This window comes from Penaeus vannamei, chromosome 33 (assembly GCF_042767895.1).
Source record: "Penaeus vannamei isolate JL-2024 chromosome 33, ASM4276789v1, whole genome shotgun sequence".
In the NCBI taxonomy this organism is placed as follows: Eukaryota; Metazoa; Arthropoda; class Malacostraca; order Decapoda; family Penaeidae; genus Penaeus; species Penaeus vannamei.
The window spans coordinates 12,848,797-12,863,796 of record NC_091581.1 but is presented as its reverse complement, the minus strand read 5'-3'; the positions used below and the strand labels follow the sequence as shown (position 1 = coordinate 12,863,796).

Sequence of the window (15,000 nt, the reverse complement as noted above, 5' to 3'; positions counted from 1 at the left end):
TTAGCTGTCTTTGAGCCTGGTTTTGTTAAAATGGAATGTATATAAGAGTTATTAGGCTTAATATCTTAGGGGGGGAGATTGTGTGTCTTGGTTTGTCAAGTTAATGTTTGTAAACATTGGTGACATTTTCTGGCATTTGTGTTTTTTTTTTTTTTTTTTTTTATATCTATAACGCCACCTATATTACTGACTATAACACTTTGGTTGGATTATTTGTGAAAGATCCTCCCCTTTCTGTTGCCATTTTTGACACTTATTTTTAGTAATTGTGACACCTTTCTTTTCCTACTTCTGACACTCCTTGTGCCATTACTTGACACTATGTTATGCATATGATTCTCTTGTCTTTTGTTATTGATGGTATACCTCACTGACAAGTATTTAACAGTGGGAGATGTTTATTTTAAGATAAGTTGTAAAGATACAGGTAATGGTTTTGAAAATGAATTTTTTTCTCATTACTCTATTGGTTGTATTCTGACCAAAACCACTTGACATTTATCGCAAAATATAACAGAAGTATGTTGTTATTTTGATAATTTCTTTAGTAAAGCAATAACAACAATAGATATACTAATTGCGATGAAATGCAATCTTGCCATAAATGTAAAAATCTACAATTTACTATAAAATCCCAACTTGCTATGTCCTCTGTGCCTTTTGGTGTAATGGCAAAACTAATAAACTTTGACTGTGTATTCTGCCAAGGTAGAGCTTGGACTATTTCCTTATTTGATTAGGAATCGCCAAGAAGGTCGACAGACTCTCTCATTCTAGGATATAAGTGATGGAGATTTTTAGGCTCATGCATCTGTATGCATCAAGAATAGGGCAACACATCATTAGAAGAAAATTTATGAAAAACAAAAATTCTCACGGTATGAAAAATAATCTGCGCAAAGTGAAATTGAGCCTATAACTGATTACCAAAATGTGCAAGTCTATGCATAAAGAAATGCTTTGACCTCTGTGTTTCATGCTCTGATGACGATCTACAATTTGCAACTATGTATCACAAGATAAGCTTGTTAAACTCTGTGGTGATTCTTTATCAAACAAGAAATCAAAATAAGCTCTGTAGATGTGATGGAAATTTGTTGGCCTTTGCTTGAATGTGAGTTGATGAATAGATTATACATGAATTATATATACGTAAAATATACAAGAACTATAAACATTTGAAATTTGCGCAAATTATATGTACATAGATAAAATGTATATAAATTATACATACATAGATAAGATATACAAAAATCATACATACATATATAAAACATACATAAGTTATGCATACATAGTTAACAACAACAATAATAACAATAATAACAACAACAATAATAACAACAATAACAACAACAATAACAACAACAACAACAACAACAACAACAACAATAACAATAACAATAATAATAATAATAACAACAACAACAATAACAATAACAATAACGACAAAAACAAAAACAGCAACATTACATTTATATTACAGCATATTTGGAGACTTGTATGGACACTCAAATGTACACCCACACCCACACCCACAAAGGCATCGACACCCACGCCCACACCCACGCCCACGCCCACGCCCACGCCCACGCCCACGCCCACGCCCACGCCCACGCCCACGCCCACGCCCACGCCCACGCCCACGCCCACGCCCACGCCCACGCCCACGCCCACGCCCACGCCCACGCCCACGCCCACGCCCAGACCCAGACCCAGATTCACACCAACACTTACATCCATACCAACATTGACACCCAGACCAACCCACAACTACACCCACATCTACACCCACATCTACACCCACATCTACACCCACACCTAAACCCACACCTACACCCACATCTAACCCACATCTAACCCACACTTGGTTTCACATCCACACCTACACCCAAAAAAAAGTAATTTGATTTCTTTGATGAATAGAAAAATTAAAGACAAGACCTGCTCATTACCATAATCATGACCATTGTATATGATTTGTAGTCATAATACTTAGACCATGTAGGCCATAGCAATTAATTGACAGTATTTGTCGTTAGAATTTGTGATAATATGGCAATGGATTTGGATCCGCCATAGACTGGTGTCAATCATCTCTTTAAGGAGGTTTTGGGTGTGGGTGTGAGTGCCCACAGGTATGGCTGGTGTGCTGGAGATCGCCGGGGAGAGCCGGGGCGGCTCACCCGTCGGCTAAAGCCTGGGTAGGTCTTGTTGCTGCTTGCTGTGTCTTGCTCAGCTGGAGGATCATGAGTGATGAACTCGGCCCGGGTGCGGGAGCTTAAGTTGGTCTGAGCTGTGTAAGCTACCCGGGAAAGAGGGGATCCTGCCGTCCAATAGGCGAGCCGTGAGGTGTCCGTGGTCAACCAATCAGGTCTCGGTATGAGTCGTCGAGAAGCTGCTGATGGTGAGGGCGAGAGGACAGGCTGTGCACCTGGACCCAACCTGGGGGAAGTATGCTGCTCTGCAGGTTGCGGGGGTCGGCTACAATAACAATGTCATAGACAGAGGTCTTCAGATTCATTGACATCTTGTTTCCATATATGATTTACCCTGTACTGTATTTATGTTAACAATTTTAATTTTACCATAGATATTAAGATTAGAGAACAGATTATGTGCAATGATGGCAGATGAACACAAGAGACTTGCGTGGACTTTAAGGTCTAACTTACTAATTTTTATATGAGGGCCTCAGAATAAATGTTTAAACAAATACCATGTAATTGTCCTTTGGATTGTGTTTGAATCCTGACTAGGTACTACAATACAATACAGAAAACACTAAAAAAGACCCTTGGGCCACAATAGCACCAGAACCATAGCTGTTATCTACATTGCTCTACTTTTACTGTTTTAGATTGTATGTCTTTGATTCTATGTTGTATAGAGAATGTACTGATATAATTATTGAAGTGTTGCATTTTGTCTGACACAAATAATTTTTCAGGGAGTCATTTTTAGTGCCTAGAGGAAGGAAAAAACAGCCTTAACAATGGCTTTTGGGGGAGGTCCAGAGTGGAAGGAATGGATTCCCCTGACTCCACTGCTAGACCAACTTCCTCAGCAATTCCAGCGGGGGTTGGCAACATCAGACCTTCAACTCACTTGCTTGGCCTCCTTGCCGCAACATCTTGTGTTGGGGACCAATGTAGGCTTGGTGTATTTGGCTCATCTTCCTTCTCTTAATCTAATGAGGCTGAAATGTGAGGTAAGAAATAAGGTACTCATCTTCTGTGACAATTATGTATACAAGACGTAGAGCTATATAGATATATTTGTTTGATTTTATTGTCCTCTTTATATACTTTTTTTTGCTGTGTGATTGTGAATGGCTTGCAATTGCTAACTTCTTTCATTATTAGTCCAGTAACTATAGTAGAGAGATATAGGCTTAAAGATGGCTATTTTTCAGAATCCCTTATCACCTATATCAAGTGTCAGTGGAGTTAGCACTGTGGATGACATGATTGCAGCAGGAGCTCTTGATGGCACTATTACCATTTTCCAATTACCAAGAGTGGCTAATGTACAGGGTATTCACCCACCAAGTAAGGAATTCCATTTTAATTCTAAATAAGATAATTTGAGCATAAGTTATTGCAAATAGTTAAAGAATAAAATTATGCATCAGTGTTGCAGTAGTCTCAGCTGATGTGAAGTTGGCTATTTTCTTTTTTAGATGCTGGTGTCCTTGGTTCAAGGGGAATATCTACAGTACAGCCAACTGTGAAACGCTTTACTGTTGGAAGCATTCACAGTTCAAGAGTGACGAGCTTGACATGGAGCAGAAATGGCATGCGACTGTTTTCTGGTGATACACATGGTGTTGTGTCAGTGATTGACATTAATTACCAAACAAATGAGTGTACTGCAAGGGAATTATTGAAAGAAGAAAGTAGCATCACTCAACTGTCATATTCCTATCAGCAGTTAGCTGTATCCACCCTAGAAAGAGCCCTGATTTATAATGTAACACAAGGAAGTGTGCAGCAGGTTGGTATGAAGCCCAGAAAACACCCAGGCTTGTTTGGTTGTGTATGGTCTTCTACAGTCTCAAGTGCAGACTCTGTTCTATATACCTCAAGACCTGGGTTACGTCTTTGGTCAGCCAATAATCATGGTGAAGTCATGCATACACACATAATCAAGGAATTGCCAGATGTGGCTCAGATGCAGCTTTTAAATCCTAGTCTGGAAAAGCCTAGGGATGGCGAAAGATTTTCCTTTGGCATATTATTCACACTTGGAACATCTCACATTGTTACTTATAATCCAAACTGGTTGTTTGTGATAGACATCAATAATTTAAAAGTATCAAGCTACAGTGGACAATTCAGACACATAAGTGGTGTTGCTGTGTCTGAAAAGGAAATATTTGTGCTAGAAGGGTCGAGAAATATCAGCTGTATCAGCACTGAGAAACCTAATATAGGGGAGAAAAGGAAACCATTAAATCCAAAAACTTCTCTTTTTCCTGATACCCAGAATCTTTTGGGCATTAAGTCAAAAATCATGACACAAGGTTCGGGCTTCCTTGACCACATTGCCCGCATGAGCAGCAGTGTTGCTGCAAAAGTTCAGGAACATGCTACTCCAACAATTGTGACAGGCCAAAATGGCAAGTGGCCAGCATCACAAACTTATGATAGTTCTCAACTAGATCCAGTTCAGCATAGGCCTACTTCTCTTAAAGCTCAGCAGAATAATCTTTCCTCCTCCTCCTTGAACATTGGCCCCAGCAGGCAGGAGCTTGGCCACCAGAGGTCTTCCTCATCTGGAATGATACAGGAACCACAACAGCGCCCCTACTCCCCAAGTCTAATACCTCCCAGAATGGTTCAGTCTGTCAGCAGTTTCTTCCCTGCTCTTATCTCTTCCCAGTCTTTGGTCAAGACATTTGGCAAAACTCCTCCGCTGACTGATGTGCCTGTGCCGGTAAGATACATAACAAATATAATTGTTTTAAGTTGGTAACAGTCTATATTCAGTCTATCAGTGGTGTACAGTGCAATTATTACTGCAGGCCAGATACAAGATAAGCAAACTGTGTGGGCCAGATAACATTTAATAACATGAGCAGTGTGCAATCACCTCATGATGATTAATCCATTATTATGATCCCTGGATGTTCTTAAAAGGAAACAAAAGTAGTAGTTTCTTTGGTATAAAGCAGTGGAGAGTAGCAACCATATAAAACTATCTTTAGTGACCTTTTCTTATTGGTCTTTTATTGATGTAATTTACTGATTTTTAATGCAGGGAAGCAGCACTTCTCTGTCTCTCTTAGATTTATAGCTTTAGTTGACATATTTGTAGAAGTGTAAGTGATTTTCTTATTTAAAAAGCCAGTTAAATAATGTAAAACACAAGATATGGCCTTCAAAAGTATGTTGGGTATGTTTGATACCCCAGGTAAATTATTAATGATAGTTATAGCTATTCAGGGTTATTAGACTTTACAGAAATTTTAATGATTTTGCATTCAAAAACAATATTTATGGAATACAGAATCAAATGTGAATTGTTTAACCCATTGCCACTGTGGATGGCATGTACATACATGAAATGATTAAATAATGTTTGGGTGTTGGATTAGATATTGCATGCAGTTTGTGGTTTGCAGTCATCCCTGTGCCTTTACATTATAGTGGAACATTTGTCAACTTTAGATATTTTTCATAGTCCACTTGTTTAGGGGAAGACAGCTAAGTACTGTGGATAGTAACTTGATGTAAAACCATTGCATAAAAGAGAGAGACCATAATTTGGCATAATATAAAATGGCATACCCTATATTAGTATAGCAAAATATACCTTAGCATAAGAGTTTATTTTAATATAACCATCTCCATTATGTTGAACAGCCTCAAAGGCAATCATTATTGAAATAATCATATCCAATAGCCAATGCACCTAATGCAATGTGTATTTTTATAAAACTGTAGAATATGTATTAAGAGAGTGTATGGTGTAATATAGTGACAGTCCATCCTTTATTTATTGTCTCTGTACAATGATCTTGTTCTTCTGTATGTGTATCAGGGAGAGCGCGAAGTTATTGGGGATTTGGAGGAGATTGTCACAAGTTCTCAGATTGTTGCTCAAGAGGGAGCAGATGCTGAACCCTTAGTTATGAGAGACAAGTCAAAGAAAAAGAACAAGAGAAGATATGGTAAGATGTTATGTTCAGAGTTTCTTGTCTTAGACATGGATGAACTTAATATTGGTGGATTTGGTAATAATGTTAATCCAAAGCATATGTTATTACTTTTATGGTAAATAATGTTTCCTTTGTGTACCTATAAACTTTTTGGACTATTCTTTGCAATTGTAAGGTTCAGGAAAATGAGTATGGCAAGTTGTGTTTTAATGTAACTATTGGTTCAGGTACCCTTCTTGTTATTTAGAAAGAATATTTTAGATGGCATTTATATGCAAAATAACTTATTTTGTGTAATACTAAATTCTACTTGCCCTGTTATTGCTGTGTAAATAGTCTGTATGGATTTTTCATAGATGTATAATGTATTTCATTCTTTAAAATTAGATTAATATATATGGATGTTATCACAGTCTAGCCAATTGTTGCTTTTATTTCTTTTCTTTTCTTTCATAGATGCAACACCGTCACCAGATACCATGAGTATTAACAGCTACAGATCCACACAGTCAGATGTGAGTGATGCTACTAGCAGTGAACTGCCTTCCAGTCCTTCAATGGCCCTTTCTCACAGCTCTGTCTCACCGTCTCATCGAGCAACCCCACAGGATTTGTCAACAACGCTCACAGAGTGCAGCAACTTACAAGCAATGGAAGATAATGGGGAAGAAAGAGTAGAAGTCGATGGTGGAAGTAGGGTGTGTGGAGATGGTAAAGATCATGCTCAGACTTCAGAAGATGAGCAGGAACTTTGTGCAAAAGGAAGCAGTGACAAAGGAGAGAGTACCAGCCATGATACTGACTTTGATTTAAAGAGTGTAGATAACAGAACATATGAAGACTTCAAATCTAATATAGAACAAAAGGAAAGTTTGTTAGCCGAGATTCTTAATCTTGGGTGTCTGAAGATGGACCATGAGAGTGCAAACAAAGGTGAAAAAAAACTGTATGAGACTGAGAGTCGCCATGGGATTGATAGGGAGCTTAGCTTTGAAAGTGGAGGATGCTCAACCCCAAGCACAGTTAAGGAACAGTCCCCAGTACCAGATGGACCCGTGTATGAAGATTTTTTCGCCCAGTTCTATTCAGAAAATAGTTTTAGTTCTTTTGAGAGTGGACCAGACTCATCTAGTCAGAAAGTACATGATTCCAATGTAGAAAACAGTTTTGATGGAAATTCACTAGGCAGCAATGATGGAGGAGAAAGAATTGAGAGTAATACTAGTGAGGATCGGCTGAGTTGTCTGAGTTATGGTCCTCCTTCTGGAAGTAGTCATGTGTCTCTTCCTGGAAATAGATTCCACACTGAAAGCCAAGAAAATGGTACAAATGAACCTAGAACTATGATAACAGTGACAGACTCATCAGAAGTGGCAGATATAAGTTGGTCATACTCAACAGTGGAATTTCAGGATAATCATGAGTATGAGAATGAAGAAATGACAGGTGGTTGGATAAAACAGAAAATTCCAAGCAGTGTGTTTAGTTTGAGTGTCTCTGAGAATACAATAACTTTCCTTGATGACTGTGGTTGTTTGTATTTTAAAAATGTTAGTAATGATTCAAGCAGTCAGACTTGGAGAAAGGTGAAATTGACCGCAAAAGTAACAGATATATCGCTTTCTCCAAACAATTCTGTTCTCTGGATACGTTCTGATGGCCATGCATACGCTGTTGGATCTCCAGCCCTAGAAGTAGTTTCACCTGCAAAAATGTCATTAGCTGCTCGGAATGTGAAGCAGATGAGCCTTGATGATGAATTGGCTTGGTACATACGAGAGGAAGGACAGGTGAGTGAAGAAGGCAAATTTAAGAGGAGTGATGTATTCAGCATGATAGTTATTCTTATGCATTATCCAGAAAAGGTCAATTTTGCCATTAAAATATGTATGTCTTGAATGAAATTGCTTTAATCAGCATCATACTCTTGGTTGTTAGCTGTATTTTTCTAATGATGTAAAGTCTTTATAAGTGATGAGCTTTATAAGTGTGTTACAAATGACCCTTTTTTTTCTTCTTGATGGGGTTGAGACTGCTATGGATTCTCACTCTTTTGGCTTGACCTAGGCCCACACTGTAGAGAAATAAGAAGCTAGAGATTTCTCTTTTGTTTAGGGAAGTTGGGAGGGCAATGAAACTTTAAAGGATATGATCTTCGATAGTTGTTGAATATTTTTGAGAAGTTATAAATAGATATATATTAGAATATTTGTATTTATTTATTTATTTATTTATTTTTACAAAATGTTGATTTAGCTTTATGGAACTATTAAAGATGAATAAGTACCCATGTTGGGGCTCTGGATGAATGCTGCATTTATACAGATTTGCAACACTTTTATAACACCCATAAATTTTTGTAAATACTTTCTTACAAAACCAATAGGGCAATAGGAAGTTAGTATGAACACACTTCACTCTTGGAAATTTTCTGTTCTTGCAAAGTGCATTTCAATGAAATTTTTCTTACTAGAGCATGTACGATTATTGATGACTGCAGACTCATTCAACAAGACATATTATTGAAGGCAGTGGGAGAATGTTCCGCAAATTATATCTGTTTGGCATCAGATAATATGATCCTGTGTCAGAGTTGTACATGTAGTATGATGCATACAAAAAGAATCACACTATTTCATGGGTATAGTCACAGTATTAAAACATCAGATAAGATTAGTGGTTCCATTACTCATAGCCAAATGCATAGTATGACATTTTAAAATTGAATCAAGAATGTCCAAACATGCACTATGAACACAAATATACAATGCAAACCCCTGCATCAGATTCCCTTAAGGCTAACATGATTTTATTAAACGGACATATGACAATGGAGAGTACTCATCTAACTGTAAAAACATTACATAGGAATAGTAGTAATTAATTTATTATTTACCCTATGCTATTCCTTTCTGTTTTTCTCTTCATAATTGTTTTCCATTAAACATCACTTAGTATGTTTTAAGATTGAGAATATTATTTATTGTTTTTTTATTTCAGAACCATAGTATGAAGGAGTGATCCTCAAATCCCCTAAGGATTATCTGTCTGTGAAAATAAAAGATATATATTGTTGAGATCATCGTCATCATTAGGCTACTTCATTCACTCTCCATTGTAGCGGAGCTTTTATTCTCCTATATGTATTTTTTGTATCTACTTGTGGTATTGCAGCTGTTATCTTTTATCAAATTTTAGCTAGTTTAAACTGGTGATAAATGCTTTTAGCCTTAGTAAGCTACTAATAATTATTGAATGCTTAATATTATGATTTACAATAACTCTGTTTGTTTGGTGGCATTGTTTGGCTGAAGTTATACTGTCCTATAGGAATAAAAAAAAACTATCATGCCACAGGTGATTTTGCAATAAGAAAAAAGTATTGTGCAGCCTTTATTAACCCAATGCCGTCAGGTAAAAAAATTTGGTAAGTGGACGTGATAACAGGATTGTTGACGCACATTGTCAGTTTCCCCTGTTTGCGCACAGCTTGTTTGGTAGTTTGTGAGTGAGATTTGGCACCTAAAATCTTTTATTTTGCTTTAATTTATAAAAAGAATATAAATTTGGTTTACCTTTATTATAGGTGCTATTGCCGAAAATCATATAAATGAAGCCTCTATTATAGGAGGAAAACAAACTCTGTCAAATGAGCCAATGGTGCAGGAATGGTCATGATATGATGCCATACGTTTTTCGGTCCACAACAGTCATGACATGTTCGTACATGCCACCCGGCGGCTAGTGGTTAATGTACAAAGATAAGTGCATGTGAAGTGTAGTCATCAGTTTCTAACAATTTATTTTTACAGGTTTGTGTGCAGCTAGGATTGAGCAGCCGAAGTCCATGTGGTGTCGAATACACCATATCATGCAAGGAATTCCAGCTGGTTAAAGTGGTTTGTCATGCAAGAGTGGTTTGGGGCCTGACTGACAGAGGACAGGTAGCTTTCAGGTGTGTTGTAAATAATTATAGTCTATGTATTTTTTGATTTATTAATTACTTAAAGATAAAGAGAATATTATTATTTTTTTTTATATATCTGTTGATAGAAGAATCGGGAGATGGCATTTTTATTTGAAGATGTTTTGCAAGGTGTTGTTCAGATTGAATAATTATACTTTCAGTTGTTCAGATTAGAAAGGTGTTATAGTTAATATGTTCAGTATATTTTTTCTCTTATCATAATATCATATTTAAATAAATATACTGAGTTTATTACCATTACTTTATAAGACTGTAAATAAATTTTCACACATTCATATAAAAGATAATGAAAGAGTATGGCTATTTGTAATTTATTGTATTTACCTTTGTATGATTTTACCTTTTTATGATGCCCATGGAAGTTTGAATATTGGTCTGCATATTTATCGTGTTGAATAGTGGATGCTAGGCTTATAACTTTTTTCTTTTACCCTTTTTATTTTCTAGATAATCTTTCAGTGAGCCACCCTTATTTCTCCTCCTCCCCCTTTGGTTATTTATGCCAGAGATCACAACTTCAAGCTTGGTTTAGAGATGTGGGTTGTTAAAAGTTGTTTTCAGTTAAGTATGATTGTTTAATCCTTTTCTTTAGTAATAGCTGCTCAGAGGAGACTGTTCTACTGGTGAAGTATTCTTTTTAAGTCTTCATTGTACACTATTCTTGGTTACTCTTTAAAGGATATAAGTTCTAGCAGGAACCATATTAGTGGCTTAGTAACTCTTGCTAGGACCATCTTGAACGACTGCGAGACTTGAAAAAGATTTATAGATTAATGTGATGCAAAAATTAATGGATAGTAATGCATGCCTCTGTAGTAATCATGCATGTTATTATCATTACCCAGTTGGTACTGGGCATCCTGCGCCATCCCATAATCATGCTTATTTTCAGATTTTCAATAGAAAAAAGTAATAAAATTAACCATACAAAAGTCAGTGAATTACCAGTGAATATGAAATACAAAAAATGTATACTTATCTTCTACAGTATAGGGAGAGTTAACCAGTAATGTGATTGAAACCATTCTGGAAATATATTTGTTTAACCACTTCGAAGTAGTAGGCATCACAAAGTACATAATAGATGATAGTAATATATATGTAAATTTTCTCTCTTTTATTCAGGAAAACTAAGATTTCACAACAGTTATATTATTTTTTAGTAGCCCTTGCATTGAAGATGAGCATCATATGGGAATAGTGGTAGTGTGTTTAAACTGATCAAGCTTATTTTTAGTGACAAACTTTAATGGTGATTATGTAAGAACAATTTCTATGCAGGTGTTCCTTAACTCATAGGATGGATGATTTTCCAAATTTTACAACTGTGGGATGGATATATTTTGAGAAAACTTGTTTTGAAATGAAGCAAATTATATGAATGGGGATGAGAGCAGCTGAAAAAAATTCTGTTTGCACTGGTCAGTGGTGAGTGATGATTGCAAAAAATAGCTGCACCTGGTAGCTGGTGGCTGAGAGCGGACAGGCAGAGTATTCATTTAAAAAAAAAATTAGTAACAGAAGAGTGTATTTTATATTGTTTTATTTATTATCATCATCATGATTAGCACTTTCATCAGCATCATCATCTTAAGTTATCTTTTATCATTCAGAGTGAGTGTAATAATGATAACTTTCCGCAAGGTTGGTCATTGTCTGATTCGGCTACTAGGCCTACAAAGTGATTGATTGCTTCTGTGGGAATGGGGAGACCTAAGGGGGTGGCATTTCAGCCATATCATGCATTTTATAAGCCCATTGAATAGGAATACTTTCTAGAATGTGCCCCTGCTGTTTGTGAAACATCAGGGTTTTTCCTAAATAGATGTTAAAAGACAGATACAGACATTGAACATGGATGCAGATACAGTAAAAGTGTGATTATGGAAGGGATTGCCCATGATTTTGCATTTATTACAGTTATTATTTGGAAATTAGAAGAGCAGAATTATTATTTGGAAATTAGAAGAGCAGAATTGAAAAATATTTTGAGGTGATTTTACCAATGAATACTGATGAACTTCTGTGTGGATTTATCTTTTTTGCAAGTATCTCTGAGATTTACTTCAGGAAATATTCTAATAAGGGCAGTGCTAGAAGAACAGAAAACTTTTTTCTGTCTGTGTCAATAATTAACAACGCTTCTCACTATCATGTGATTTCCTTCATGAGAAGAGAAGGAATGATCACAGGGAAGTAAATATATAAATATCACACTGTATGTTTGGTTAAAATCATACTTTTCCCCATTATTTTTCTGAATGGGCTGCTGAGTGCTGTTTATTCCTGTAGAAATCTTCTCTCATCTATCAATAGTATATCATAATTTTACAGAATAGGAGTGAGTACCCAGTCTCCCATGGGGCATGAATGGGGCCTGATGAAGAGCCAGGGACTGAAGGTCAAGGATCTTGCCCTGGGACCTGGGAATTGGGGATGGATTGTAGACACACAGGGCAAGGTCTATTTCCGGGCTGGTGTGTGTGCTGAAAATCCTCAGGGAAGGGATGCAAAGTGGTGGCAGGTGAGGCAGAAAGACAGATCTAATTTTCATCATTTTGAGTTTTAGTCACGGCAGCGCTGTACTGCTAATGGAGTAAAAAAGATAACAGGAAAAAAGCAACTGACAAATTATTCATATAATCTTAAAAGAAAATAGTCTTGTGTAGATATCTTGTTTTTCCCTCTAATACATGTCTTAGATTTTGTAAAGACTATTTTGACTATCTAAAGTTTGGACTTCGGCAGGTTGCTACAAGTGACTACATGATGGAACAAACCAGTGAACTAGGATCTGCTATGATAAGTTTGTCATCAAAAGGAATCTATTTAGCAGAGAGAGGGAAGAACTATGTATACAACCACAGTACAAATGTGAGAGGTAAATAGCAATTTAGATAATAAAGAGATTAGTCTGTTTTTAACTTTAATGACAAGTATTTGCTGTGATGAAATGAAAAGAAAGAAAGTGTGTCCCATACATTTTTTGAAATATTTAATCTCTTTATATTGCAGGCCATGTTTGGAATGTATTTAGCAAAGAAGTTTGGTCAACTGTATGTGCAGAAGGTGTCTACATGGACCAGGGTGCAATCTGCTGCCTGTCGCCAAAGGGTCAGCTCTTCATTGTCAACCCCAACACTTCTAATTATGTGGTATATTTTGTGTTTACTTGCTGATGCTGTGTTCATTGCTGATAGTGATAGTGATTCATTTTGTTTTATTTAATTCCAGTGGAATAATGTTTGTAGACTACTTGTAGGTGGAAATAACTGATGATGTGCCTTGATTATAAGCTGTACATTGAATATTTTGCCCAACATGCTCTGTAAGTAGATAGAGTATGTTAACCCAATAACGATGGGTGTCCCATATATAAGACACCAGAAAAAATAAACATTGCTGGGCGTCCCGCCAGTGTGATGCTGTATTGGGGCTCGTGCTCCGATGCAGCAGCGGGCCGCAGCCAGCGGTTGGACAGACTCTGGGGAAGGTCCGCCCGCCGATTTTGTAGCCGCCCGGAATCTTTTATTTTTGGCTTCAAAATATACCGGCATGAATGGATTTAGTTTTCAGTGAAATTCACTAGTGGTGTGCAGAGCGGGGTGGAGGGCGGCTGAAGGGCGACAGCCCTAGGCATCTAAATGGAGAGTGGGACATCAAGTCAGGGAGGGGAATAAGATGGTGATTTTATATTTTTCTATTTAAATAAAATAAAGTGTTTATTTTCATGTTTCATTTAGGTTTTTATTTTGAAAATATCTCCATTTCTCATATTTCTCAGTACAAGGCCTTATAATTGAGTCTTTGAGGCATACAATCAAGGTATTGGTCCTGGGCATCACCAGATCTCTGAGATTCACTTTCATAAATGAGAGGTCAATTAGGCTAGGCACCATACTACATTTTTTTCTTTTTTAGTGAGGCTAAGTTAAACTAAATTTAGTTGAAATATTTCACAACTTTGCCTAAAGGTCTTTTTTCATTTCAGTCCTCTGATATAGGGATGGATGTAAGAAATTGCATAAAAAAAGACAATTTACTTATAATACATTTGAGAATCACATGCAATATAAATATTTGCAGGTTTATTATATTACTTAGGTAATTATTCCCTTATTAAAACCATTGATTATCATATTCAGCCTCTAGATGTAGCAGACACTGAATGTGTAGTCAGCGTTGCACAGCGACCAGAAGCTATATGGGTCCTGACTGCTGCTGGGGATATCTTCATCAGAGTTGGACTCTCTGCAAATTCCCTTCATGGCTCACACTGGGAACAGCTGGATCTACATCAGATTGGTATGGAAGAAATATATATATATGGCTGAATACAAGATAACATGTATACCATTGTTATGCAGTTATATGTGTTGTTTTCATTCCTTTTACATTCTTACCTCCTCTTTTTATTTAGAGGGATCTTTTGTTTTGATGATAAGTGTAGAGAAAATTACTATGCTGTGAATGATTATATTTTTTCAATATTACTTTTTGAATACTGGTGATAGTATCATTATACCTTAAATTTTAGTTACAATTGATTGTATGAATCATATGTTATAAAATTAATAATTGAGCTGCAGTATATTTGTTTGTAGTATAAATTTATTCCCCAAGCTGTAGATCTATTGATATAATCTTGGTTAAACCTGTGTTCATCATCATATATAGTAGAATAGTGTAAAAGCATACTGCATTTTTTCTGTTCTAAATAAGCTGTATGCAGAATTTTGAATCTTAAGCAGATAATTTTTAGTCTGCATCAGACTTCATCAATATAAAGACATATAAGACCACTATTTTTTTGACAGGGGATATACATCTATGCCACCTATCCTGCGGG

At 36.5% G+C, this 15,000-nt stretch overlaps 1 protein-coding gene across 1 annotated transcript in view; it reads left to right on the top strand.

Annotated features, from left to right (window-relative positions):
* The window catches only part of LOC113827184 (tectonin beta-propeller repeat-containing protein 2), a 28,680-nt gene that overhangs the window by 275 nt on the left and 13,405 nt on the right, over positions 1-15,000 (top strand). Inside the window, exons 2-12 of the mRNA XM_070145234.1 lie at positions 2,951-3,211; positions 3,416-3,551; positions 3,683-4,938; positions 6,046-6,175; positions 6,620-7,953; positions 9,976-10,118; positions 12,486-12,675; positions 12,900-13,032; positions 13,167-13,306; positions 14,297-14,456; positions 14,969-15,000. The exon at positions 14,969-15,000 is cut by the window's right edge and continues 144 nt beyond it. Coding sequence (XP_070001335.1) covers positions 2,996-3,211; positions 3,416-3,551; positions 3,683-4,938; positions 6,046-6,175; positions 6,620-7,953; positions 9,976-10,118; positions 12,486-12,675; positions 12,900-13,032; positions 13,167-13,306; positions 14,297-14,456; positions 14,969-15,000 — 3,870 coding nt within the window. The 5' untranslated portion in view covers positions 2,951-2,995. The remainder of the gene's footprint in view (positions 1-2,950; positions 3,212-3,415; positions 3,552-3,682; positions 4,939-6,045; positions 6,176-6,619; positions 7,954-9,975; positions 10,119-12,485; positions 12,676-12,899; positions 13,033-13,166; positions 13,307-14,296; positions 14,457-14,968) is intronic.